Here is a 25,942-nt window from a genome sequence, read left to right on the forward strand (position 1 = left end):
AGCCTCCCAAAGTGATGGGATCACAGGCGTGGGCCACGGCGCCTGGCTAATTTTTGTGTTTTTAGTGGAGAGGGGGTTTCACCATGTTGGCCAGGGTGGTCTCGAACTCCCGACCTCAGGTGATCTGCCCACCTCAGCCTCCTAAAGTGCTGGGATTACAAGCGTGAGCCACTACGCCTGGCCTGTGATGGTTAATGTGCCAACTTCTAGAGGATTGGTGCTCAGATATTTGGCAAAATTTGGGTGTTTCTGTGAGGGTATTTTGAATGAAATTAACATTTGAATTGGGAGACGGAGTAAATCGCCCTCCCTAATGTAGGTGGGTCCCATCCAACCAGTTGAAAACTTGACTAGAACAAAAAGACGGACCCTCTCCTGAGTAAGAGAGACTTCCTTCTGCCTGACTGCTTTGAGACCGGGACGTTGGCTTTTCCCAGCCTTCAGACTCAGAAGTAAACACTGGCTCCATCTGGGTCTTAGACTCGGCCTTTGGACTGGAACTACACCATTGGTTCTCAGGCCTTTGGATTTGGACTGGAACTATATCAGCACCTTTCTTGGGTCTCCAGCTTGCCAGCTTACCCTGAAGATCTCGGGGATCTTGGGATTTATTAGCTTCCATAATCAAAAAGCCAATTTTTTATAATAAAACTATCTGTCAATCTATCAATCTATCTACTATTGGTTCTGTTTCCCTGGAGAATCCTGACTAATGTATATTTACTTAAAAAAAAAAAGACATTTTCTCACATAACCAGAATATAACTGTCAGACTCTAGAAATTAACATAGATACAGTACTATTATCTAATCTACAGACCTTATTCAAAATTTGCCAATTGTTCACTTCTATCCTATATATAAAATGAAAAGAAATATTTTCTGGTCCAGGATCCAATCTAGGATCACATGTTGCATTCAGTTGTTATATCTCTTTGTTCTCCATTAACTTGGAATAGTTTCCTAGATTTTGTCTTTCATGACTTTGGCAGTTTTGAAGTTACAGACATTTATTTTGTAGAATGTCCCTCAATCTGGGTTTGTCTGATGTTTCTTTATGATTAAAATTTAGCACATGCATTTTTTGGCCAGAATACTGCAGAAGTAATGTTGAATTCTTCTCTGTGAAACTTACCAGGGCACGTGATCTTTATTTTTCTTATTACTAGTGATAATTCTGATCATTTGATTAAGATGGTATCTGTCAGGCTTTTCCACTATAAAATTCCTTTTCTGTCTGTAATTGTGGAAGATACTTTAAGTCTATCTACTTTCCTATTTCTCCATTATTTTTTTTCCCACTAATTTTAGCATCTGAGAAGTATGTTTGAGACATCTCTTAGGGGTTGTTGAAGATAAAATGAGATCATGGGGGTGGGGCTGAGGTGTGGTATGTGATCACCTGGGGAGAGAGTAGATGGTGAGAAAAGAATCAGAATGTTTATTAGAAAGGCCACTCTAGTGAGGAGTGGGAAGAGTAGAAGCAGGGAGAGGAGCAGAAAAGTCTTTGTTGGTAGTCTGGGTGAAAGATAACCTGAGTGAAGGCACAAGATGGGCTAGAGAAAAGTAAATTGATTAGAAAGCTGCTACAAAGATGGCATCTATAGGACTTACTTTGGTTAGGACCTTGCAGTTTGCAAATCCAGTGAAACCCCACTTCTACTAAAAATACAAAAATTAGCCAGGTATGGTGGCACATTCCTGTAATCCCAGCTACTTGGGAGACTGAGGCAGGAGAATCTCTTGAACCTGGGAGGCAGAGGCTGCAGTGGGCGGAGATCGTGTCATTGCTCTCCAGTCTAAGCGACAGAGCGAAACTCCATCTCAAAAAAAAAAAAAAAAAAAAAGCACAGTACCGAATGGTGAGTGCTGTCACCAGGATATGAACAAAGAGCTGTGGGGACAGCAAGGATATTTGTGTGGGAGTAGGGAAGTTCTCCTCTAATAATTCTTTCTTCCTTTTTTTGTACAGAGGAAGAAACAATGGCTGGATAAATTAAATGACTTCATTAAGCCCAACATCTAGACATCGTGAGGAGCATGTTCTTTGAGTCAGGCAGACCTAGACTCTAATCATGTGGCTGTGTGACCTTCAGCAATTTTTTTTTTTTTTTTTTTTGAGATAGAGTCTTGCTGTGTCGCCCAGGCTGGAGTGCAGTGGCGCTGTTTCGGCTCACTGCAACCTGTGCCTTCTGGGCTCAAGTAATCCTCCAACTTCAGCCTCCCAAGTAGCTGAGACCACAGGTCACAGGTGTGTGCCCCACCACACTCAGTTAATTTTTGTATTTTTTGTAGAGATAGGGTTTCGCCATGTTGCCCAGGCTGGTCTCAAACTCCTGGGTAAAAGCCATCTGCCTTGGTCTCCCAAAGTGCTGGGATTACAGGCGTGAGCCACCACACCCAGCCCAGCAATTGTTTTAATCCCTGTGAGCTTCAGTTTATTTGTGAAACACATAATTTTATCTACTTTGTAGGCAGTTGCTACTGTAGGGTTTATCATAGTAGGGTTTCAACATAATCTTTTTTTTTTCTTTCACCCTTCTTATGGCACAGAGCAGTGTGATATAAGTAAAAAAGAAATCAGAGGTCAAGTCCAGGCGCAGTGGCTCACACCTGTCATCCCAGCACTTTGGGAGTTCGAGGCCAGCCTGGACAACATGGCAAAACCCTGTTTCTACTGAAAATACAAAAATTAGCTGGATGTGCTGGCGCATGCCTGTAATCTCAGCTATTTGTCGGCTGAGGCATGAGAATCACTTAAACCCAAGAAGCAGAGGTTGCAGTGAGCTGAGATTCTGCCACTGCACTCCAGCCTGGGTGACAGAGTGAGACTCTGTCTGGAAAAAAAAAAAAAAAAAGAGGAGGTCAGAGAAAGAAAGGAAGGTCAGCATGCCCCTCAAGCAGGGCCTTATGGGGTGCCAGGATTATGGTAGGGTCCCCTATCATCTGGGTTTTTTTCTCTGCCCTTTAGGTCTGAAAAGTTGACACTATTAGAACTTCCAGGACTGACTGGCTTCTTGGGGAGGGACCCATGCTAACAAAGTACACATGAAATTTATGAATAGTCCAAAATGCAAATTCATTGAATTCTATGATGAACATCTTTCTATAACTGGCTCCCCCTACTTCAGTCTTATGTGTTTATCTTGGAATAGAACAATCAGAAAGTTGTTAATTGAGCACAGAATCTGAATGAAGGAACTTGGATAGTCTTCAGAAATATTTCACCCAGGCTGTGAGAAAAGGCCGATGCTTTCATAACCAAGGACCTTTTTCTAGTAGGCCAAACTTTGCCTCTGCCAGATATATTTTATTGTTGGTGAAAACATAACATATTTCTACTACAATTGCCACCTGTTTGGACTCTATGTAGACTGCACCTTTCTGTTAACATTCATCTTCTCAAATGATATAATCAATTGGATTAGAAGGATCTTAGGTTACACCCTGGTCACCTCTGTCTGAACTTTGGTGTTCCCCAAATCTATACCAGCATTCTTACCAGGAGTAATCTCTAGACGTAGCTGATTGTAACTAATTTAACTCTCAGAGTTCACCAGATTTCCTCCATTTTCTGGAGGCATTTCATCACAGACTTGTTTGTACTACTTTCAATTATCTATACACCCATTGCCCAACAGCACACATCCAATAAATGCCAGTTGAATAAACTGGTGAGAATAAAGGAGAAAACATCAGAAAAGGTGTCAAAGAATAAGATGGCCGGGTGCAGTGGCTCACGCCTGTAATCCCAGAACTTTGGGAGGTTGAGGTGGGCAGATCATGAGGTCGGAGTTTGAGACCAGCCTGGCCAACATTCGAGATTTGAGATCAGGAGTTCGAGATTAGCCTGGTCAACATTAGTAGAGATGAAACCCCATCTCTACTAAAAATACAAAAATTAGCCGGGCATGGTGGTGGGCGTCTGTCATCCCAGCTACTTGGGAGGCTGAGGTGGGAGGATCGCTTGAACCCGGGTGGGTGGGGGCGGGGTAGAGGAGGTGGTGGTGGAGGTTGCAGTGAGCTGAGAAGTGCTCCAGCCTGGGCGACAGAGCGAAACTCCGCCTCAAAAAACCAAAAAAAACCACAAGTCTATTTTTTCTCTCTATTATTCTACCTGACCTTAAGGGATACTAAGGAAAGGGTGAGAATGGTGTAGGAGATGTAGAACTCCCAGAGATGGGACGTTGAGGAGGAAGAAACACAAGAGCTTTCAGGTTCATCTGTTATATGGGATAAAAGAAAAAAAGAAGAGCTTTCAGGAAAGATTTCTAAGGCCGCTGGAGTCACACCAGCAATAAATGCCTGACAGCAAAGTTACCCTTTCCAGGCTGTTGCTGAAATCTAAGGGATGATGATGAGGTGGACAAGGGAGCATGGAGAAAAAGATTGAAGGGATATTAAGGAAGCAACTGACTGGACATGCTGAGACGAAGGGAAGAGTAGAGTAGATTTCGGCTTAGTTGTCTGTAAGTATGCTGGCGCATTTCAGGAAGAGGGCAAAGAGGGGAGGTTGTTTGCAGGAGTTCGCGTTCGAATAGGCTGAGGTTGAGTTTGAGTTTGAGGTGCTCGTTGGGACAAGTAGTAGGTTGAAGTATTCAGTAAGCAGTTAGGCACAAGGGTCTGAGCTTCTGAAACAAATTTGGATGTTAGTTGAAAGCATATAAATGGGTAAGACTCTTCGGGATAAGTGAAGAATTGGAGATAGAGAAGCAGAATCCAGCTGGACTCGCAGATTTAGAGATGGCATGGGGAAGCAGGATAAGAAAAGTCGGCGAGCTAAGAAGAAAAACGCAGGGCGACATTTTGAAAGCCAAGGGAGTAAGCTTCAAGGCCGCCTCCTGGAGGTCAAGAGGATGACAGATCTAGCCTCGGTCAAACTGAATTCCAAGGAGTGCAGGCGGGTGGGGGTGGGGCGGAGTCGCTGCGGGCGACTTAAGTTGAGGGGCGAGAAAGGAGGCAGCCTTAGTAGTACTTGTATTTTTAAAGGGAATTTGGCTGTGACCAGACAGAAAGGGCGGGACTTAGTAGTTTAGAGCTCAAGGGGATCATTGGCTTCAGAATCCCCTACTCTTGCGTGAGAGTAACTCTCAGTCTACGGATGTCTTCTGCAGTTTCTTAAGGTCCATGTTGGGATTTACCGGCTGTAAACTAAACAAAGCAAAGCAAAACCCCATAGTACAAGACATTTTGTTTGAAAGCCTACTTTCTTTAAAGATCCTGCCATGCAAATAAGGGGCTTTAATGTGGCTCTCAGCGATTGGTAGATACTTACGAAATCCGTCATTTCCTTTCAGGGCAGGATGCAAACCAAGAGGCGGCTTTCTGTTTTTCTATTGGCTGTTGGATACGGCTCCGCTTTTAGCCAATCAAACGACTTCCCTTCACCCCTCCCGGTAGCTCTTATAAATTACATCAAATTGGTTATTCTTTCCACATTCTTCTCCTTGTAAAAGAAGCTGTAACTGCAATTTTAGCCGTAATGTCAGGACGCGGAAAGCAGGGAGGCAAGGCCCGCGCTAAGGCCAAGTCGCGCTCGTCCCGCGCTGGCCTCCAGTTCCCGGTGGGGCGAGTGCACCGCTTGCTGCGCAAGGGCAACTACGCGGAACGGGTGGGGGCAGGCGCCCCGGTGTACCTGGCGGCGGTCCTCGAGTACCTGACCGCGGAAATTCTGGAGCTAGCAGGCAACGCGGCTCGGGACAACAAGAAGACGCGCATCATCCCTCGCCATCTGCAACTAGCCGTGAGGAATGACGAAGAGCTCAACAAGTTACTCGGGGGTGTCACCATTGCCCAGGGCGGCGTCTTACCCAATATCCAGGCTGTCCTGTTGCCCAAGAAAACGGAGAGTCACAAGCCTGGCAAGAACAAGTAATTAAGAGGCTTGACACCATACTCATTCACCCCAAAGGCTCTTTTAAGAGCCACCAAAGTGTCAAATGAAGGGCTGATCACGAAATAGCGCATTAGCTCTTTTTTTGAAAACTTGGGTGGCTCTAAAAAGAGCCTTTGGTCTTTGGTTTGTTTGTCTGCATTTATTTGCTTTTGGCTTTGTGGCTTTCAGTTTTCTTTGGTAACAGAACGGCCTGGATGTTAGGCAAAACGCCGCCCTGGGCGATGGTGACTTTGCCCAGCAGCTTGTTCAGTTCCTCGTCGTTGCGGATGGCCAGCTGGAGGTGACGAGGGATGATGCGCGTCTTCTTGTTGTCCCGAGCCGCGTTGCCCGCCAGCTCCAGGATCTCGGCGGTCAGGTACTCGAGGACCGCCGCCATGTAGACTGGCGCGCCAGCCCCCACCCGCTCCGCGTAGTTGCCTTTGCGCAGCAAGCGGTGCACTCGCCCTACCGGGAACTGGAGGCCAGCGCGGGACGAGCGCGACTTGGCCTTGGCGCGAGCCTTGCCTCCTTGTTTGCCACGACCAGACATGACTGAAACCAAGGTTAAACACAGACAATGCTCAGAACCTCGCTACAAAATAAGCTTGAAAGAGAACCAAGAGGAAAGCCTTTATAAGCTTTCCTAGGGGTGGGGTCTAGAACGAGTTTTTCATTGGTCCTAATATGGCTTCAGAACCGGCCAATCAAGTCAAGAGTCGGTGTTGTTGCGTACGCATTGCTGAAAACGCAAGGTCCGCACACGGACCAATGGAAATGAATGACTTTCGGAGCCCTAATTTGCATAAGGTGGTTATAAAAGAGTCAGGCCCGCCCATTCTCTTACTTCTTTTCTTGGCTAAGCCGCGTTTGTACTGTGTCTTACCATGCCTGAACCGGCAAAATCCGCTCCGGCTCCTAAAAAGGGCTCCAAGAAAGCCGTCACCAAAGCCCAGAAGAAAGACGGCAAGAAGCGCAAGCGCAGCCGCAAGGAGAGCTACTCCATCTACGTGTACAAGGTGCTGAAGCAGGTCCACCCCGACACCGGCATCTCGTCCAAGGCCATGGGCATCATGAACTCCTTCGTCAACGACATTTTCGAGCGCATCGCGGGAGAGGCGTCCCGCCTGGCGCACTACAACAAGCGCTCCACCATCACGTCCCGCGAGATCCAGACGGCCGTGCGCCTGCTGCTGCCCGGCGAGCTGGCCAAGCACGCCGTGTCCGAGGGCACCAAGGCAGTCACCAAGTACACCAGCTCCAAGTGAGTCCCTGCCGGGACCTGGCGCTCGCTCGCTCGAGTCGCCGGCTGCTTGACTCCAAAGGCTCTTTTCAGAGCCACCCACCTAATCACTAGAAAAGAGCTTGTTCACTTACTCCCTTAGTTTCTTCTCATAAAGTAATTTTAGCGTAAAGGTCATGGGAAGTGCCACACGTAGGTTTTTAACCATTTGGAACTTGAGGTCCCCGGTGCATGATTGGATTTGCTTTTGAATCTAGAGCGTGTCTTCACTCATTGTGCTGCTTAGCATTCCCAGGAGTCGGTTCTCAATTAGGATGTTGGGAATCCGCCTCTTTACCCGCCCCCACTCCCGCCCCACACTGGCGCCCTGGTGGCTTCTTGGGTCTGTTTCATTCTAAAACGAAGTGGCTGAGTTCGGCTGTTATTTAAGAGAACTCCAGGGCACGATTCAGCCCAGGTTCCGCAAACACTGCGTGACAGCTGTGTATGACTGACGCTTGGCAGCACCTTTTGTGTCCGGTCACCAGTTCTGCTGTGCGATGGGGTCTCCTGTGGATACCAGCCGTTCTGTGTATTTTGGACGAAGCCCGCGCAGCCGGGTCCCAGCCTTTTCCTGATTGGGCGACATGAATATTCAAAATTCTGCGCCTCTTTCTAATTTGTAGATTTCAGTTTCCGTCGTTCACTTTGAGACTTTGAAATTCCTATTTCTCGTTTTGTTGATAATTTTTGCATTTAATGGTCTCTGCTTTAAAGGGTAAGGCTGCGGCCCCAGGTCACTGCGAGGCACTTACCGTGTAGATACGGGCTCAAAAGTCACCTGTCAGAGATCTACGTCATCCACTAAGGAATTCGCGCCGCTCATACTTGCCTGTCTCATTTTATCTTCCTTCTAGCAGCTGTCTGAAATTGGTTCGTCTGTTTTCTTGTTTATGGTATTCTCAAGCCCTTGACCGGCTGGTGTGGTTTTCCCGTGCATCTTCAGCCTGGCACATTATGGACACTTACTTAAATACTACGTATTGATGTAATATTGTTGGGTTAGTTTTTCCATCCCATCGTTTTCTTAATCGCTTTCGTGGATGGATGATGGGTGCTGTTCATTTCCGTTAGATGTATGTGAAGGCACGGTGAAAATGGAAATGTTTTTGGAGCTACTTCCTCAAATGTGTCCTTAGTCACCTCAGTGCAACAGCTGGGAGGGGGGCCGTGTTAAGATTTTTTTTGCATCAAAGAGGAGGTGGCAATGGTAGATCCACCCTTACGCTTCCCAGTTTAGCATAACCTCTTTTGGATTTTCATCAAATTCAGCGTATTGGTCACTGGAAAGAGCCTTTTCCATCTTTTCTTACTCTCCCCTCTTGGTGTTCCCCTCTTAAAGGAGAGGAGCTTTTAATTGACAGTCATCACCTCATTCCAGGAGGCCATGCAAGATAGGCAGGACTACAGGGTTAATCTCCTTTTTACAAATGAGGCCAAGGGAAGCCTCATTGGTTCACAGTCATGCAGCTCATACTGTCCACCCTTGTATTCTCAGATGCAGGACAATTGCATTTTAGTTTTATTTTGTGGAGGTACAGAATATTTACTCTTTCTGTCCAACCCTTGATTCTGCCGAGGAAGACACTGATGGTTTGATGAGTGATTCAACTCTGTTTTTGGCTAAGGGTTTTTGGAGTTGATAGCAGGGGTCTGATGAATCCAAATGAGCTCTAGACATTATCACAGACTGAATAAATCTTAACTGTCTCCTACATGTGTGTTTTCAAATGTGTGTAGATGCTATTGTTATTAATAAAGTTACCAATTAAAGGCTTTGCTGGATTCTTTTATCTACAGTATATATTTCTCAATGAAGGAAATTAACAGATACAACTTACACAGGGTCTATAGAAAAGCATGGGTGCCTCTGATCTGGGGGATGACTATTTATAAGCCACCAGCCAAACTGCTGCCCCAAAGGTGCACTAGGGCTGAAATAGTCTCTTACAAGGCCACTGTTAATGCTTAGTAATTGAAAAATATATGATCACAAATAGAAAGCAGTACAAATAAGATGGAAGAACTAAAGTTCATAATGAAGTTAAGCTAACACCTACGGAGCACTTACTGTGTGCCAGGTAGTGTTCTAGGCCCTTTATACATATTGACTCATCTAATTCTCACCAGGACCTCAGGAAGTAGTACCATTATTATCACCCATTTTACAGATAAGGAAACTGAGGCAAAGAGAAGCCTTTCTTCAGAAACTCTCCAGAGGATAAGCTCCTAGGTTAGCAGTTAAGGGACTTGAGAAACAGGGTCATTCTGAAAACCTGGACCCTTCCCTGTGTTTTAGGGGGAAATATCTATGCTTTAGAACTGAAAAGAAATATCACTGGTTTTATTCTCTTCTGAGTGCACGCTGGATGTAAATCCTGGGTCGTGGTGGCTGAGTACATTGAGGGTGGGATTAGGTGGCTGTGAGCCTCCATCCCAGAAGCCATAGCTCAACTCAATTGAGTTTGTCCCCACAGTGGTGGGGCTCACCAGCTGGAATCCTTTCACTAACATGAGAGAACCTTAGTTGCTGGTTTTGGGCTCCTCCTGGGGATGATGTTCACTGGGAAGGATGTTACAGAGTGAGGAAGGGGGAGGAGGTGATAGATTTGATATTTTAACTCTGGAGGAGAAGTAATTGGTGAGATTAATCTTCAAGAACCTCTTTGATCATTTCTCCTGCTCAGACATCTTTAAACATTTGCTTTTGTTGGGGTTAATAACAATAATTGTTAATTACTGAGCACTTAACTGTTTACCTTAAACTTACTTAGCAGTAAGCTAAGAGTTTACCTTACACTTACTTAGCAGGATGGTCTCGATCTGACCTCGTGATCTGCCCGCCTCGGCCTCCCAAAGTTCTGGGATTACAAGCGTGAGCCACCGTGCCCAGCCTACAGCCACTTGTTAAGATAGGTTCTGTTGGCCGCACGCAGTGGCTCACACCTGTAATCCCAGGTGGGTGGATCATTTGAGGTCAGGAGTTCAAGACCAGCCTGGCTAACATGGTGAAACCCCACCTCTACTAAAAATACAAAAGTTGGCATGGTGGTGGGCGCCTATAGTCCCAGCTACTCAGGAGGCTGAGGCAGGAGAATCCCTTGAACCTGGGAGGTGGAGGCTGCTGCCACTGCACTGCAGCCTGGGTGACAGAGGAAAACACAATCTAAAAAAAAAGGACCAGAAGGACACTGTCATAGCTCGTAATATTGCTTATCAATAATTCTGTAGTAGGCCTGAAGGGCAGCTCTGTTTGGGTTTCAGAAATTGACCCTTAAGTGAGAGACTGTCTCTGTAACCTAGGGGACTAGGTTTAATAATTCATTTAATACGTGTGATTGAAAATCTGTATCTACTAATTTTATAAATATTATCTATGAACATTATTAAATTCTGTAAGAACAGCATTCTAGGACCATTTTCTTCTCTCTGACTCCTAAGCATTGTTAGGTGTGATATCATTTGTTCTTTCATTCAAGAATTTATTGAGTATCTGTGAAGATGGCAGGTAATCTGCTAGGTAGTGAGGACAGAAAATTGAACAGGAGTGGCTTCTGCCTTCCTGGACCTCCAGTGACTAGAAGAGAAGATATATTAATCCCATGACTATGAGAAAGTGTGACAAGTATTACAACTGTAGAGGTATAGATACAGAGAGTATAATGGAGGGAGTCCTGACTTCATGTTGGTGGGTGTAGGGAAGGACTCCCTGAGGAAAGGACCTTTAGGATGACACTTGACAAGGATAGGAAGGGTTTACCAGGCAGTGGATGGCATGGGCAAAGGCCTGGAGAGAGTGGAAAAGATCATGCTCAGGTAGATAGGAAGAACTGCAGGAAGTCTAGTACAGGTGGTGGTTACAGGGCAAGGAGGACAGAGCAGCATCAAGAGGTTACACGGTTAGACAGAGCCAGATCTTGCAGGACTAGGCTAGAATGTGTAAACTGACTTTAAAGAACCCAATGAGCTCCTAGGCTGACCTGACTATGGGAACAGAAAGGAGCTGTGTGGCACTAAAACCGGAAGAGTTAAAGTCTCAGAGGCCACATGGTTTATGCCAATGAAGCACTCTCTGGAGCAGATGGTACCCTGACCCTCAAAAGTGTGTGTTTGTTCCCTGCAACAGGGCTTCCCTTAAAGTGGAAATGGCTTTGTCAGGCCAACCAGGTTGACAACAACTGCCATGGTCACCTGCCTCTGTGTGCTGCAGGTGGCCTTCTCTTTATAGTTTGCCTTTCTTTACAACTGTGCTTCCATGGAACGATGGGTGGATCAGTGGAACCCAATATGTGCTCTTTAGAGAGTTGTCTCCAGGATGTAGGTTATCATGATCCTCTGTCCTCTATTTTCTGTAAATTGGTACTTAGAGGCTTGATTAGATTTAGGTTTACTGTTTCACCCCATGACATGACTACTTCATAGGTGGTACTATTTCTTTTCTATCAGGAGACATGTAATGTCTAGCTGCTGCTTTTTTTGTGTAACAGCAGTGATTGATTCTCAATGCTTATTAGATCAATTAATTCATTATCAATTGCAAAATAATGATATTCTGTCACTCTTCTTTCACATATTAGCTGGAATACTTCAGTAAAGAGGAATATTATTATTTTTTAGAGATAAGGTCTTGGTCTGTCACCTAGGCTGGAGTACAGTGGCTAGATCATAGCTCACTGGAACCTCAAACTCCTTGGCTCAAGTGATCCTCCCACCTCAGCCTTCCTAGTAGCTAGAACTACAGGTAGGCATCACCACGTTGAGTTAATTTTTAAGTTTTTTGTAGAGATGTAAACTCCTGGCCTCAAGTGATCTTCTCACTTCTTTTCAAATCCCTGGGAAAAATTATTATTTTTAATAGTAAATATCTGGAAACTACTTACGTATCTACTAGCATGTGGCAATAAAGTGTTAGGATCCTTTTTGGTGGAAATAAAAAAGGACGTGTGTATTGATATGTATGCACTGATATTATGTAAAACACTTTTCTGGGATTTCACATAACAAAACTAATAATAGTGGCTACTCTTTTTTTTTTTTTTTTTTTGAGATGGAGTCTTACTCTTGTTGCCCACGCTGGAGTGCCATGGCACGATCTCAGCTCACTGCAACCTCCACCTCTCAGGTTCAAGTGATTCTCCTGCCTCAGCTTCCCATGTAACTGGGATTACAGATGTGTGCCTCCACGCCTGGCCAATTTTTTGTATTTTTAGTAGAGATGAGGTTTCACCATGTTGACCAGGCTGGTCTCAAATTCCTGACCTCAGGTGATTTACCCGTCTTGGCCTCCCAAAGTGCTGCAGTTATAGGTGTGAACCACCGTGCCTGGCCGATAGTGGCTACTCTTTTCTTTTCTTTTCTTTTTTTTTTTTTTTGAGACAGAGTCTCGCCCTGTCACCCAGGCTGGAGTGCAGTGGCATGATCATGGCTCACTGCAATCTCCACCTCCCGGGTTCAAGCGATTCTTCCGTCTCAGCCTCCCAAGTAGCCGGAACTACAGGCGCGTGCCACCATGCCTGGCTAATTTTTGTAGTTTTTAGTAGAGACGGGGTTTCACCATGTTGGCCAGGCTGATCTTGAACTCCTGACCCCGTGATCCACCCACCTCGGCCTCCCAAAATACTGGGATTATAGGCATGAACCAATGCGCCTGGCCAATAGTGGCTACTCTTAAGGAGAAGAATTTCCTTGGGCCAGAGGGAAGATTTTGCTTTTTCCTTTATATCTTTCAGTACTGTTTAAATTTATGATCAATGTTCACTTAAAAACAATGTCAGCAGAGGTTATGTGAACAGTGGGATTATTGGCCTTAAAAAAAAAAAGCCTATAAGAATTTTTTTTGGTGAAAATAATGTATTTAAAAATACCTGTTCTACTGCCTGGCACTGAGTAGACTCTCAATACATTGTAGTTAATTCTGAAAAATAGTCTAAAAAAATCTTCATCAATGCAAACAACAATCAACTTAATAACAATAGCAGCAACAGCAACAACAACAAAAACTCCAGAAGTCCCTAGGGGTGGATGAGGTGGCATATAGGTTTGGGATTGAGTCTCCACTATTCCTAACCTATTTTTTAAAAATCCCTCAAGATTAATGAACACTTGCTTTGCAGGAGGCAGTCTCTGGAGTGATTTTCCTGACTAGTTAACTTCGCTAATGAGTTTTTCGGTCACAGGTCTGGTCATCAGACAGACCAGGAGAGCCAGTCAGCCTCTTTAAGGAGGACTGGGTCATCGAGAGCTGGGAAAGTAGCTAAAAATCAGAGTTGATGGAACCGGCCTGGGAGAGTTGGTATAGGTTCTTGAGCAAGTCAAGAATAATACTTTGGGAGGGTTATTATGACCTTTGTACCTTTATTCTGAAGAAATGTGCAGGATGCATAGAAGAAAGAGAATACAGGAAACCGGAAACCAGTGGGGAGGCTGCTGCAACCAGTAATGAGGTCTTAGACAAGCATAGAGACAGCAGGGAGAGAGAAGATAAACAAAAAACATGTTCCAAATGAAGGAGGCAAAAAATTGTTTTAGTTTTCTATTTATATGTAAAAAATTACCCCAAATTAAGTGACTTAGGACAATACTCATTTAGCCTCTCATAGTTTCTATAGGTCTGGGCATGGCATAGTGGGAGTCTTTGATTAGAATCTTACAGGGGTAAAATCGAAGTGTGAACTGGGCTGCATTTTCCAATGAAGGCTGGGGTCTTCCAAACTCATCCAGGTTGTTGGCAGAATTCAGTTTCTTGCAGGTGTAGAACTGAGGTCCTCAGAGGCTGCCTTTCTCCATAGGCAGGTCACAGCATGGATATTTGCTTCTAATGGCCAGCAGAAGAGTATCTCTGTTGCTCCCATTTTATCTAATTCAGGGAAGGCCTTGACTCTCTTTTAAAAAGCTCACTAGGCCGAGTGCAGTGACTCATGCCTGTAATCCCAGCACTTTGGGAGTTCATGGCGGGTAAATCACCTGAGGTTCAAGACCAGCCTGGCCAACATGGTGAAGCCCCAGCTCTACTAAAAATACAAAAATTACCCGGGCATGGTGGCAGGTGCCTGTAATCCCAGCTACTCAGGAGGTTGGGGCAGGAGGATCATTTGAACCCAGGAGGTATAGGTTACAGTGACCCTGGATCACACCACTGCACTCCAGCCTGGGCGACAGAGTAAGACTCTGTCTCAAAAAAAAAAAAAAAAAAGAGGCTTACTTAAGTCAGGGATTCCCTTTCTACTAACTCAAAGTCAACTGATGAAGGATCTTAACTACATCTGCAAAGTTTTCTCGATTAACAGCAAGTACAGGTTCTACCCATACTTAAAGGGAGGGGATTTAAACAACAGGTACCAGGGGCCAGGAATCACAGGAGCCATCACAGAATTTTGCCTACTACAGGAATATAAAGGAACTGTGTGTCTGAAGTCAGATACTTTTCTGTGATTTAAATTGATTTTAAAATAAAAGAGTAAAAAGTAAAAATTCCCAGTTACTGAAAGCCCACAGCATGCAAAATACTATAGACATACCATTTCAAATCCTCAGAACAAATCCTGAAAGGTAAATGTTATGGTTTTTATAGTGGAGGATACTGAGGTTCAGACATGTCAAAGAACTTGGACTTTTCCTTCTAGTACATCATGTTGTATCAAAACAACCCCCAAAAGGTAAATATTACCCCCATTTTACAAAGAAAGAAATGGATATTTATGCAGTTTAAATAACTTGGCATTCCCTGATACACCATGATGCTACTGAATTTTACTAAAATATTTGTCTAAAATTTGCAAATCGCAAATAATCTGAGGATCTAGCAACGTATTTTTCATGTCTGTTTAATAGAACCGTAGAATATTAGTGCTGGAAGGAACCCAGAAATCATCTGGTCCAATTTCCTCATATGATGTTTTCCCTGATTTTAGTAAAAAATTATTCTCTCACCTCCTATCCCCATCAGATCCCTAAGTGGAGTAGATGTTCTTTAGAGGCCCATCTTTGGGAACATCTCTTTTTTTTTTTGGAGACAGGGTCTCACTCCGTCACCCAGGCTTGATTGCAGTGGCATGATCTCGGCTCATGGCAACCTCTGCCTCCTGGGTTCAAGCCATCCCTGTGCTTTAGCTTCCCAAGTAGCTGGGACTACAGGTGTGCACCACCATGCCCAGCTAATTTTTGTATCTTTGGTAGAGATGGGGTTTCTCCATGGTCTCAAACTCCTGGACTTAAGTGACCTTCCCGCTTGGCCCTCCCAATGTGCTGGGATTATAGGTGTGAGCCACTGTGTCTGGCTGGGGCCACCTCTTCATAAGCTCTTCCCAGGGACTCCCAGGGCTTTCTCCAGCTCCTCTGGGCAGATGAGAGAAGCCAGCTGGGTCTCTAGATGTACCTCCAGATACACACTCCCAGCTGCCTGAAGTACGTGGCCACTTGCCATTGCCAGTTGACGGTTATGATCCAGTGTGGCCTAAAGTGAACTCTCTTCAGCAGCTCCTCTTCGCAGGCTGTCTATTCCTGTGAAGGTGGCATCATTCTCCTAGTCATTCAGGCAGGAAGGTGCAGAGTCATCTTGGATTACATTTTGCCCCAACAACTCCCTTTCTGCTTTTCCCCCTATCCAGGTTCAGGCAATCTTCTATGTGCAAAAAAGTCAACAGTTCCCCTCCTGTCCATTCCTGTGTGTAGTTCCCTTGTTCTCATCTTGGTCCTCTCATCTTCGTCCCCAAGACTTGGCCTCCTGCTTTGGGTATGGCTCCCTTCTGATACCTTTTGCACCCTCCATCCCAAATTAACCCACTTTATACACAGCTCATATCACGTTACTTAGAATCATGGCTGCACTGTGTCCCCTGACATTTCCTCCTTAAAATTTTGTTTTTAATGCAAACTTATTTGGAGATAACTCTTCCTTATTTAGTATTATCCCATTTTATGTGCATTCCTTACTCAGTCTGAGACAATTGTTCTTTTTGCTTTTATGTGTTATTGTGAAAAAGTATATTTCTATGCATGTAAAAATTATTCTTACATAGTACTTTTTTTTTTTTTTAAGACGGAGTTTTGCTCTTGTTGCCCAGGCTGGAGTGAAATGGCACGATCTCGGCTCAATGCAACCTCCACCTCCCGGGTTCGAATAATTCTCCTGTCTCAGCCTCCCGAATAACTGGGATTACAGGCTCCAGTCACAACGGCCAACTAATTTTTGTATTTTAGTTGAGATGGAGTTTCACCATATTGGCCAGGCTGGTCTCGAAATCCTGATCTTGTGATTTGCCCACCTGGGCCTCCCAAAGTGCTGGGATTGTAGGCGTGAGCCACCATGCCTGGCCTCCTCTTGGGTTTTTATGGAAGCTTCATGATGTCAGCATTCTTTCCCCCAGTGTATAGGGCGGCACCCTCTCTGGACAAAAACCAATATACATTATAACACCACATATATTTTCTCCTTCTTTTCTTTTCTTTTCTTTTTTTTTGAGTCTTGCTCTGTCATGCAGGCTGGAGTGCAATGGCACTATCTTGGCTCACTGCAACCTAAGCCTCCTGGGCTCAAGCGATTCTGCTGTCTCAGTCTCCTGAGTATCTGGGATTACAGGTGCACACTGTCATGCCTGACTAATTTTTTGGATTTTAGTAGAGACAAGGTTTCACTGTGTTCCCTGGCTGGTCTCGAACTCCTGAGCTCAGGCAATCCACCCACCTCGCCTCACAAAGTGCTAGGATTACAGGCGTGAGCCACCACGCCCGGCCTATATATGCATATTTTTTCTAACACTTACATACTTTTTTTTGGTGCCAACAATGTTTTAAATACTTTACATGTATTAACTCATTTTACCCTTACAAAACCCTATCAAGTAGGTAGTATAAGTATGTCCATTTACAGATTGGGACATGGAGGAATCACAGAGAGGTTAAGAAACTTTCTCATCGTCCCACAGTCTGTGCCAAACCAGGTTTCAACTCCAGAGTCTGCCTTTAGTCACTATTCAACACTACTAACATCAAAGAAGTAAGATGTTGATGCAGCATTTATAGTAATTTTTTTTCGTTTTTTTTGAGATGAAGTCTTGCTCTGTTGCCCAGGCTGGAATGCAATGGCATGATATCGGCTCACCACAACCTCCGCCTCCTGGGTTCAAGCGATTCTCCTGTCTCAGCCTCCCGAATAGCTGGGATAACAGGCATGCGCCACCACGTCCGGCTAATTTTGTATTTTTAGTAGAGACGAGGTTTCTCCATGTTGATCAGGCTGGTCTTGAACTCCTGATCTCAGGTTATCCACCTGCCTGGGCCTCCCAAAGTGCTGGGATTATAGGCGTGAGCCACCGCGCCCAGCCTATAGTAATTTAAAAGATTAGAAATAACCAACAGCCGGGGTGTAGTGGCCCATGCTTGTAATTCCAGCAGTTTGGGAGCCTGAGGCGGGCAAGTTTGTTGGGAGCTGGAGACCAGCCTGACGACATGGCAAAACCCTGTTTCTACAAAAAATATAAAAATTAGCTGGACGTGGTGGTGCGTGCACTTGTAGTCTGAGCTACTTGGGAGGCTGAGGTGGGAGGATTGCTGGAGCCTGGGAGATTGAGGCTGCAGGCTGCAGTGAGTTATGATCACACCACTGCACTCCAGCCTGGGCGACAGAGACCCAAAAACAAAACAAACAACCTCTGACAATGTAGGAATGCTGAAATGAATATTAATTCTAAGTAAAAACTCAACCTATCCCAATTAGCCCAAGACCACTACTTAGTCTACCTAAGCCAAGTTTGTTGACTTGTTACAATGAGGGAGAACACACAACAGAGAAACTGGTGGCAGGGTGATGGGAGGAGGGTGCTCACCAAACAAGAGGAAAGTTGGAGTTATCATTGATTTTGGGAGAAGAGTGGAGTGTAGTTTTCATAGGCTCAAAGCAAAGCAGGGCTGTGTGAAAGGGTAGGCATAGGATGGGACTTTGAAGTGGATCCAGGGTCTTGTTTCCTTGGAAACTACGAAGTTGAGATAGAGGTGGAATGCTGTGTTCAGAAATCCCTTACTTGAAGTTTTGCACCTGGGTTGAAAATTACTGTGTTTTTTTGTGTCAAGGTGGCTTAGGTCCTTCACTGGAGAAGGGGGATGCTTCATTGTTGCTTGATATGATTTCAAGCAGCCAAAGTTCTGATGGTCTGTGATTTTGAGCACAAGTTTCTCAGTGAATAAGAAAGGAGAGAGGGGACTTATGAGCCTTTATAGCTGTAGCATGCCCTTGGGAGAAGAATGTTTTCTGTTATTTCTAGGCCAGTTTTATCTCTGTTACTGCAGCCTAATGAATGGCAGAACAGGTTTTGATATTCTCAGTCCTAGTGAATTTCTGCTTCTCGAAGTGCATGTTAGTGGTAATGAGTTTTATATCTTACTTTCTTATTTTCCCTCCCTTTAATCTATATTTTATTTTATTTATTTTTTATTTTTTTGAGATGGAGTCTCACTCTGTCGCCCAGGCTGGAGTGCAGTGGCGGATCTTGACTCACTGCAAGCTCCGCCTCCCGGGTTCACGCCATTCTGCCTCAGCCTCCTGAGTAGCTGGGACTACAGGCGCCCGCCACCCATGCCCGGCTAATATTTTATTTTTGTTTTTATTTTTAATAGAGATGGGTTTTCACCATGTTAACCAGGATGGTCTTGATCTCCTGACCTTGTGATCCACCCGCCTTGGCCTCCCAGAATGCTGGGATGACAGGCGTGAGCCACAGTACCTGGCCAATGTAAATGTATTTCTTACTGTAGACTGAGGTCAGGAAAGTGGGCTGTAAAGTATACATATTGATATTATTTGTATCCATTCCATGTATCACTTTCTCCTGAAGCATAGAATCTAATACAAAAAAAAAAAAAAAAAAAGCAAAACACAAAACCTAGGCCCAAATTCCACCTTGGCCATGTTTTAGCCCAGTAACTCACATTCCCCAGTGTCTAATCTTTACCAGAAACTTCCTTATCTGTAAAATAGGGTAAAAGCCTTTTCTTCTTTCCAGGGTTGTTGTGGACTCAAACGAGAGGCTGTTAGTGAAAGATTTCTGTGAATTAAAAAGCTCCTAGGAACCCAATTATTCCTGCTGGCTTGGCCACATAGTCTAGAAGAATCTCTACATAATTAGCATCTAGAGATTAGATAATTTACCCATTATTTTCCACGTGCTTGTCTATTTCCCAGCATGATGGTAACATTTCCAAGGGAGAGATCTAGAATATATATCATATCAATTAATGTTTTTCATAAAAATAATGAAATTGCTAATAACTATTGATTTATTATCATGTTGAGACTCTGCTCTAAGTACTTTGTATGGACTGTATAGCAATTTATCCCTGCACTAATCCTATGAGGTATGTGTATTTATTGTTACTGTTTTACAGATATTGAAACTAAGACACTGAGCCTCTATTTTAGCCTCATGTCTTCTTTCTTTCCAACTTTCCCCAGGCAAGTAAATGCAGGCCACAGTCTGCCAGCCGCCCAACCATTCAGGCTTTTCATTATTATAGGAGGTATCTGGTCAAGGACCACCACCATCTTCCTGTCCTGCCCCGTGAGTTCCCCAAGTGGAGACACAGCCTGTTCCCCAACACCTACACTCATGAACACAGGAGGGTTGGTCAAAATTGCACAGCTTTCATGCTTAGTTTTATACTCAGGTGTCAGTGACTGATAGAAGGGCCTTTTGGAGGTAGAGAGTGCACAGGCTCTGAAGAGGCAAGACCAGGGGAAGTCTGGACCTGCTTCCAGAGTGTCCTCCCACAAGGCTTAGTGCTCAGGACCTGTAGTGGGTTGAATATGTTCCCTAAAGTTCATGTCTGTATTCTCCTTGAGAGCCTTTAGAGGGAGCATGGTACTTTATTTCAGACTTCCGGTCTCCAGAACTCTGGAAGAATACAGTTCTGTTGTTTTAAGCTACCAAGTTTGTGGTCATTTATTATGGCAGGCCTAGGAAACTAACACAGGTTGAGTATCCCTTATCTGAAATGCTTGGGACTGGGAGTGTTTCGGGTCTCAGATTTTGGAATATTTGCATATATATAATGAGATATATTGGGAATGGGACCCAAGACTGAACACGAAATCCATCTATGTTTCATAAATACCTTAATAACACTTACACTGTGCTCCATTTTCTCCAGCAACTTGACTTTCTGTACTATAGATAAACATAAACATTTTCTCTCCCCACCACTTTTTTTTTTTGAGACAGAGACTTGCTCTGTCGCCCAGGCTGGAGTGCAATGGCACAATCTCAGGTCACTACAACCTCTGCCTCCTGGATTCAAGTGATTCTTCTGCCTCAGCCTTCCGAGTTGCTGGACTACAGGCATGTGCCGCCACGCCTGGCTAAATTTTGAATTTTTAGTAGAGATGGGGTTTCACCATGTTGGTCAGGCTGGTCTCAAACTCCTGACCTCAGGTGATCCAGCCGCCTCGGCCTTGCAAAGTGCTGGGATCACAGGCATGAGTCACCGTGCCTGGCCTTGCTTCTCTTTTAAAATCACTGTTACTCATGGGGTATCTGCAGGCTTCTTTCATATTTTCAACAATATCTTTATACCACAGAGCAGAGAATAAACAAACAAAACCCCACAGTGAGTAAGGCACGTAGGTCTTGGCTCCTACGTGGGGCATTATGGGAAACGTGCTGTTGATGACACTGGCCTGCACACATGCCATTTTATGACCCTTTGTGAGTGTGTGCACGTTGGGGAAACCGGGCATGTGCAAAAAAGGTACATCTCAGTGGAAACGGGCTGGGAGGGCCTTTTTTTTTTTTTTCCTTGGGAACCCTGAATAAGCTATACATTGTATGACCCATTGTGTGAGATCAGGTGTGGCATTTTCCACTGAGGCACCACATTAGTGCACAAAATTGTTCAGATTTTGGAGCACAGGGTTTCGGATTTTCAGATTAGGGATGCTCAACATGTACAACATCCTTGCAACAATCTAGGTGTGAGCTTTCCTCAAGAGCAAGAAGAGCTTGCCACTTCCGCTATATGACCACGGTGAAGCCAGCCTGTCACCCTCCTGCCCTGGATGACCCCAGGGAGCTCTACAGAGGTCCATGGCTGTGGGAGGCCAGTAATTGTCTAGGAGAGCTCAGTGCCACTTGCAAAGACCACAGATCTCTCTAGAAATTCTGGGCTGAGCAGGTGAAGGCGGCTGGTCAGGCCCATGAAGGAGCCTAGTCAGCCTTAAGGAAAGGTTCACTGTGGGGCCCCTGACTTCCCATTCCTGATCTCCTTTTCACCTCTGCTGCCCACTTCCTTTTCTCTTTCCCTCCAAGTACACCTCATACTGTGCTCCTGATGACACTCAAATCTCACCCCTCCCCGCCCCCTCGTCAAATAAAAAGAGCCTAGCGGCTCTTGTAAGAACGGTGTATTCATTTCCTAGTGTTGCATTAATAAGTTATCATAGACTTAGTGGTTTAAAACAACACAAATTTGCCGGGCGTGGTGGCTCACGCCTGTAATCCCAGCACTTTGGGAGGCCGAGGCGAGTGGATCACCTGAGGTCAGGAGTTCGAGACCAGCCTGACCAACATGGTGAAAACCCGTCTCTCCTAAAAATACCGCCAAGGCGGGTGTCTCACTTGAGGTCAGGAGTTCGAGACCAGCACGTGCCTGTAATCTCAGCTACTCAGGAGGCTAAGGCAGGAGAATTGCTTGAACCTGGGAGGCGGAGGATGCAGTGAGCTGACATCACGCCATTGCACTCCAGATTAGGCAACCAGAGCGAAACTACGTCTCAAAAAAAAAAAAGAAAGAAAGAAAGAAACAAAACAACAACAACAAAAAAACCCATACAAATTTATTCTCTTATCATTCTGGAGGTCAGAAGCCCAACATAAGTTTCAAGGGGCTAAAACAAATGTCTGAAGGACTGGTTTATTCTGGAGGCTCCAGGTATATAATCCATTTTTTTAAATCTTCCAGCTTCTAGAAACTGGCATTTTTTAGCCCCTAGACAGATCACTCTAATGTCTGCTTCTGTCATCACACCCTCTTCTCCCTGATTGACCCTCTCGTCTCTCTAAGGACTCATGTGATTATATGAGGGGCTCATCTCAATAATCCAGGATAAGTTCTTTATCTCAAGGTCCTTAATTTATTCACATCTGCAGAGTTCCTCTGCTATATAAGGTAACATATTCACAGATTCCAAGGATTGGGATGCGGATATCTCTGTGGGGCTATTATTCAGTCTACCCCAAATGTGCACTCCTCCCCAAAGTATTTATCTTTGAGCACCAAGGGGAACTCTGCCTTCCGCTAAGGCTACACAACTAGCCTGATGGTGGACTGTAGCAACTTGTAGGCAAGGGGTACAGCTCAGGGCAGCTACCCCTCCCTCTTCTGGGGCCAGCCTGGAGGAAGTTCCTTCCAGAGTCCAGGTTATATTGCTTCTGGCCTGCAAATTCCTGAGAATTCTTTGAAACCTAGGAGGGGCCTGGGTATTATGCCCTTTTGAGTGAGAATTCAGAGGCCAGTGGAATCAGGGCAATCAGGCATTTCCTGATCATCTACTATGCTCCAGGATGCTGACTTGGAGAGATGAACAAGGCAAAATGCCCATTCTGACGGCACTCAGAATTTCGCAGGGAACTGGAAGGATAAATGAATCTGGGAGGAACTGCTAAACCAGAGGAGAGGGTAAGCTTGTTAGAACCTGAGAAGAATGCCGTCTGAAAAGGTAGAGAAGTCAGAAGAAGCAGTGAGGCCCTCAACCGTGTGTATCACAATGCCTCCTGTCACTTCCTTTCTGAGCTTCCATTACAAGCTTCTCCGTGGGTGTTTTCTGCCCGAGCACCTGAACTTTGGAGACCTCGCACTTTGGACAAAGTCCCTGGCCCTGACACTTAATAGTTTTGGGAACTTGGGCAAAATACTCAAAGCTTCCTAGTCTGTAAAATGAGAATGATAAAACATCTGCCTTCCTTGCAGGATCGTTGTGGTGATGTATAAGACGTAAAATATGAAGCACAGTCAGCAGTCACTGAGCTTAAGGAATGTTAAGTTATAATCATTATTTCTGAACTTTGGTGCACAATACGACCCTGTTGACACCTCCTTTGCCTCCTTGGGACATATTCTCTTCTGGTGGTCCTCATCCCTTTCCAGCTATCCTCTGTCTCTTGGTATTCTCCTAATCTACTAACTCCCATCAATGTTCCTGCTTGCCCAGGGTGCCTGTCTCAGCCTTCTTCTTTTCTCCCTAACCCCTGCGAAGATCTCATCAAATTCCCTGCCTTTCATTTTCCTTATCGATTTGCTGACGGCTTACTGACAAGTATCTCCAGCTGAGACCCTTTACTGATTAGAGTAATAACAACTGGTGGATGTGTTCTCCTAGACAGAGAACAAGAATCTCAATTTTCAATGTCGGGAGGGACTTTATGCATCTTTTTGCTTTCAAAAGCAATTTCTGTCTGGGTGTGGTGGTCCATGCCTGTAATTCCAGCACTTTGGGAGGCCAAGGCGTGTGTCTCACTTGAGGTCAGGAGTTCGAGACCAGCCCGGCCAAAACGGTGAAACCTCGTCTCTAGTAAAAATACAAAAAATTAGCTGGGCATGGTGTCAGGCACCTATAATCCCAGCTACTTGGGAGGCTGAGGCAGGAGAATCGCTTGAACCCGAGAGGGGGAGGTTGCAGTGAGCAGAGATCTTTCCACTGCACTCCAGCCTGGGCAACCGAGAGAGACTCTGTCTCAAAAAACCAAAAACAAAAAGAAAAGCAATTTCTTCTCTCTGCATTCTCCATGTTACTAAAATCTAACATCAACCCCATAGCTCCTCAGGCCAGAAGCTCCTTTGTTGCATGCATTCTCCAAATGCCTAAATCACCAATTTTTTTTTTTTTTTTTTCTGAGATGAAGTCTCACTCTGTCGCCCAGGCTAGAGTGCAGTGGCACGATCTTGGCTCACTGTAACCTCCACCACCCTGGTTCTAGCAATTCTCCTGCCTCAGCCTCCCGAGTAGCTGGGACTACAGGTGTGCACCACCACGCCTGGCTGATTTTTTTTTTTTTTTTTTGAGACGGAGTCTTGCTTTGTCGCCTAGGCTGGAGTGCAGTGGTGCCATCTGGGCTCGCTGCAGGCTCTGCCTCCCGGGCTCACGCCATTCTCCTGCCTCAGCCTCCCGAGTAGCTGGGACTACAAGCATCTGCCACCACACCCGGCTAATTTTTTGTATCTGTAGTAGAGACAGGGTTTCACCGTGTTAGCCAGGATGGTCTCCATCTCCTGACCTCATTATCCCCCCCGCCTCAGCCTCCCAAAGTGCTGGGATTACAGGCATGAGCCACCGTGCCTGGCCAACTTTTGTATTTTCAGTAGAGAGGAGGTTTCACCGTGTTGGCTAGGCTGGTCTTGAACTCCTGACCTCATGTGATCGGCCCACCTTGGCCTCACAAAGTGCTGGGATTACAGGCATGAGCCATCACGCCCTGCCCTAAAATGCCAAATCTTATTAAATCTACATTCTACAATTCTGTCACATCTATCACTTCATCTCTGTCCACTCCTAGCACTGACTTAGCTGAGGACATCTTCAACTCTGATCAAAGGACCCTAAGTCTAAGTAACAATACCAGTTTCACGGCAGGGCTTCCCTGGAACCAGGCTGGATGTAATGAGAATTTTCAAGAGAATGTGAATTGCTCTTTACTTGATTTTCTTCTCTTTCTTTCTTTCTTTTCTTTCTTTCTCTTTCTTTCTTTCTTTCTTTCTTTCTTTCTTTCTTTCTTTCTTTCTTTCTTTCTTTCTTTCTTTCTTTCTTTCTCTCTCTCTCTCTCTCTCTCTCTCTCTCTCTTTCTTTCTTTCTTTCTTTCTTTCTTTTTCTTTCTTTCTTTCTTTCTTCTCTTTCTCTCTTTCTCTCTTTTTTTCTCTCTTTCTCTTTGTTTCCTTTCTTTCTTCTTTTTGTTTTGAGATGGAGTATCGCTTTTGTCACCCAGTTTGGAGTGCAGTAGTGCGATCTCAGCTCACTGCAACGTCCGCCTCCCGGGTCCAAGCGATTCTCGTGCCTTATCCTCCTGAGTAGGTGGGATTACAGGGGCCCGCCAACAAGTCCGGTTAACTTTTTTTTGTTTGTTTTTTTGTATTTTTAGTAGAGATGGGGTTTCACCACGTTGGTCAGGCTGGTCTCGAACTCCTGATCTCAGGTGATCTGCCCACCTCGGCTTCCCAAAGTGCGTGAGCCACCGCGCCCGGCAATTTTCTTTTCTTTTCTTTTTTTTTTTTTTTTTTGAGACGGAGTCTCGCTCTGTCGCCCAGGTTGGAGTGCAGTGGCCGGATCTTGGCTCACTGCAAGTTCCGCCACCCGGGTTTACGCCATTCTCCTGCCTCAGCCTCCCGAGTAGCTGGGACTACAGGTGCCCAATACCTCGCCCGGCTAGTTTTTTTGTATTTTTTTAGTAGAGACGGGGTTTCACCGTGTTAGCCAGGATGGTCTCGATCTCCTGACCTCGTGATCTGCCTGTCTCGGCCTCCCAAAGTGCTGGGATTCCAGGCTTGAGCCACCGCGCCAGGCCGATTTTCTTTTAAGACCAATCTGAAAGTGCGGAACTCTGTGCACCTGAAATGATTACATTTTGATATTGACGTGAAAAAATTGGGTTCTACTTTGCCCCAGTTTCTCAACCCAAAGAAGACATTCCAAAAGTTTCCCATGGGGCCTAGGAAGTTTGGCCTTCACAGGATAGTGGCAGGAGTGTTAACTTTGTCCTATTACCAAAAGGTGTCAAAGCTGTTACTAAACTGTCTGTGACAGTATGGGAAACC

General features: G+C 45.1%; 3 protein-coding genes across 3 annotated transcripts; 2 read left to right on the plus strand and 1 right to left on the minus strand.

The window, feature by feature from the left end:
- The first annotated feature begins 5,020 nt into the window (after nucleotides 1–5,020).
- Nucleotides 5,021–5,874, plus strand: LOC105497790 (H2A clustered histone 21). The gene has a single exon (XM_011769153.3). It carries the CDS (start codon nucleotides 5,482–5,484, stop codon nucleotides 5,872–5,874), a length of 393 nt encoding a protein of 130 aa, XP_011767455.1. The 5' UTR covers nucleotides 5,021–5,481.
- A 160-nt stretch (nucleotides 5,875–6,034) lies between these two features.
- On the minus strand, nucleotides 6,035–6,491 carry LOC105497788 (H2A clustered histone 20). The gene has a single exon (XM_011769150.3). It carries the CDS (start codon nucleotides 6,422–6,424, stop codon nucleotides 6,035–6,037), a length of 390 nt encoding a protein of 129 aa, XP_011767452.1. The 5' UTR covers nucleotides 6,425–6,491.
- A 210-nt stretch (nucleotides 6,492–6,701) lies between these two features.
- LOC105497787 (H2B clustered histone 21) lies at nucleotides 6,702–8,930 on the plus strand. The gene has a single exon (XM_011769149.3). It carries the CDS (start codon nucleotides 6,759–6,761, stop codon nucleotides 7,137–7,139), a length of 381 nt encoding a protein of 126 aa, XP_011767451.1. The 5' UTR covers nucleotides 6,702–6,758; the 3' UTR covers nucleotides 7,140–8,930.
- Nucleotides 8,931–25,942: the final 17,012 nt, after the last annotated feature.

This window comes from Macaca nemestrina, chromosome 1, assembly GCF_043159975.1.
Source record: "Macaca nemestrina isolate mMacNem1 chromosome 1, mMacNem.hap1, whole genome shotgun sequence".
NCBI classification, from domain to species: Eukaryota; Metazoa; Chordata; class Mammalia; order Primates; family Cercopithecidae; genus Macaca; species Macaca nemestrina.